This window comes from Myotis brandtii, unplaced genomic scaffold, assembly GCF_000412655.1.
Source record: "Myotis brandtii unplaced genomic scaffold, ASM41265v1 scaffold64, whole genome shotgun sequence".
Classification (NCBI taxonomy): domain Eukaryota; kingdom Metazoa; phylum Chordata; class Mammalia; order Chiroptera; family Vespertilionidae; genus Myotis; species Myotis brandtii.
In genome coordinates, this window is record NW_005370460.1 from 1,371,556 (window position 1) to 1,373,325 (window position 1,770).

The 1,770-nt window shown below is 54.9% G+C and overlaps 1 protein-coding gene across 1 annotated transcript in view; it reads left to right on the top strand.

Annotated features, from left to right (window-relative positions):
- Positions 1-494: 494 nt before the first annotated feature.
- NUF2 (NUF2, NDC80 kinetochore complex component) overlaps positions 495-1,770 on the top strand; it is a 17,058-nt gene continuing 15,782 nt past the window's right edge. Inside the window, exon 1 of the mRNA XM_005880488.2 lies at positions 495-664. Coding sequence (XP_005880550.1) covers positions 542-664 — 123 coding nt within the window. The 5' untranslated portion in view covers positions 495-541. The remainder of the gene's footprint in view (positions 665-1,770) is intronic.

Genomic DNA, 1,770 nt, shown 5'->3' on the forward strand with positions numbered 1-1,770 from the left:
TGACCTCCGCCCCTGAGCATCGGTGCACCCAGCGCCGGAGCAGGGGCCCCCACACCGCCAGGTGGGCGGACACTGGGCGAAGGGCTTCTGTGTTGCTTTCTTCAAGTTGCCCCTGGTGGTTTCCTCTCCCTCCTCGCACCTTACCCCTGTCATGGGGGAGGTGGAGGGCAGAGGGCAGCGTCGCTGTTGTTACACACGGTTCTGCGGATGGTGTTGCCTAGGATCTTGCTTTGAGGATTAATTCTTAGGATCGATGTTGTGCCCCCAATTTAAAGAAGAAAAACATGGTTCCCCATCCCTTCAACCAAATGAAAGGGAACAGCTGTGGGGAGAACTAGAGAGGCTGCTTCCTTCAGCGCAGCAGTGACCGGAAATGCAGGCGGTTGTGTGAGAGCCTGGGGTGCCCGATGGATGGCTGCGGACGCCCATTGCGCATCAGCTCGGCTCCTGGTTCCCGCGCATCGGCTTCCCGAGGGGGAGCTGCTGTCCTGCCTTTCTCTGACCTGCTCTTCTTCCTCCAGACCCGCCGGAGACCCCCAGGATGGAGACCTTGTCTTTCCCCAGATACAATGTAGCTGAGATTGTGACTCACGTTCGAAACAAAATCCTAACCGGGGCTGATGGTAAAAACCTCTCCAAGAGTGATCTGTACCCCAATCCGAAGGTGAGGCGGACTGTCTGCAGGTGGGTGGGCGCAGTGAGAGCGGACTAAACGCTGGGTCCCTGGGGTGTGGAGAAGGGCCTGTGCCCAGTACTTGGTGCAGCCTGTTGTTTTAATCCACAGAGACGCTCCTCGTGTCGTTTTAAAATAACAAGTTTACATGTGGGGTGACGTCTCCATTCCGCTAGGAATTCAGTCCTTTAATATGGTCCTTTTCTTCCTGTTGCGTTTTCTGTTGCGGGAGTGGTGCTCTGAGGGTGTCCTCTGGTTCCCAGGCTCAGGGCTTGCAGGGAAACGGCCCTGGGAGCTCACGGCTAACCTTCCTGCATTGTGTCCCCAGGGGGAAGTGACTTGTTCCTTAGACCTGTAGTTGTTAAATGCGGACACGAACTGTGTGACCAGTGCATCCCAGTCTCCTTGGTTTGCGGGCTGTGAAGTGATAGCACAGGAGGGCCTGGTTCATGGTGCGGAGCACAGCTTTCTGGTCTCGTGCCCTTTAATTCTTTAAAAGGAAAGGGAGGCTCCCAGGGTAAAGGAAGCTGCATGGGGATAGGACAGGCTCTGCGGGCCAGCATTTGGGAACTGCTACTCCAGGAGACGACGCTTTAAACATCCCTGGCCCACCCTATTACATTCAGACCCTGCGCAGTGTTCTCCTAACTCTGGGACGTGGGTGGGAACGGCGTGCAGGTTCCTGCCTCGAACGTGCTGGCGGGAGGGTCAGCCTGGGTTCCGCAAGCCACGGGCGGAAAGGCAGCCGGAGGGCCGCCCTGGGGTCGGCGGGCCTCCCTGGGTGACCTTCTCCTTTTTGAAGAAAAACACCCCAGTGCGGCCCACCTGTTTGGGAAGACTGGCCCCTCTTCCCTAGTGGGGGGGTTGCTGGGGTTGGATTTGGATCGACTTGCTCTCATTATGTCTGTGAGCGTAGGCAGCCCATCTTATCACCCCCTTACTACTTAGGAGAAGCGGTAAGCATATAAGGCATTTTCAAATTTGGGAAAATTAACTATTTGAAGGGAAATGTTTCAAGTGAAAAAGAGAAATTTTTCAGTCTTTTAAAAAAATTTTATCTTGATTGTTGAAAGTATTACAAATGTCCCCATTTCCCC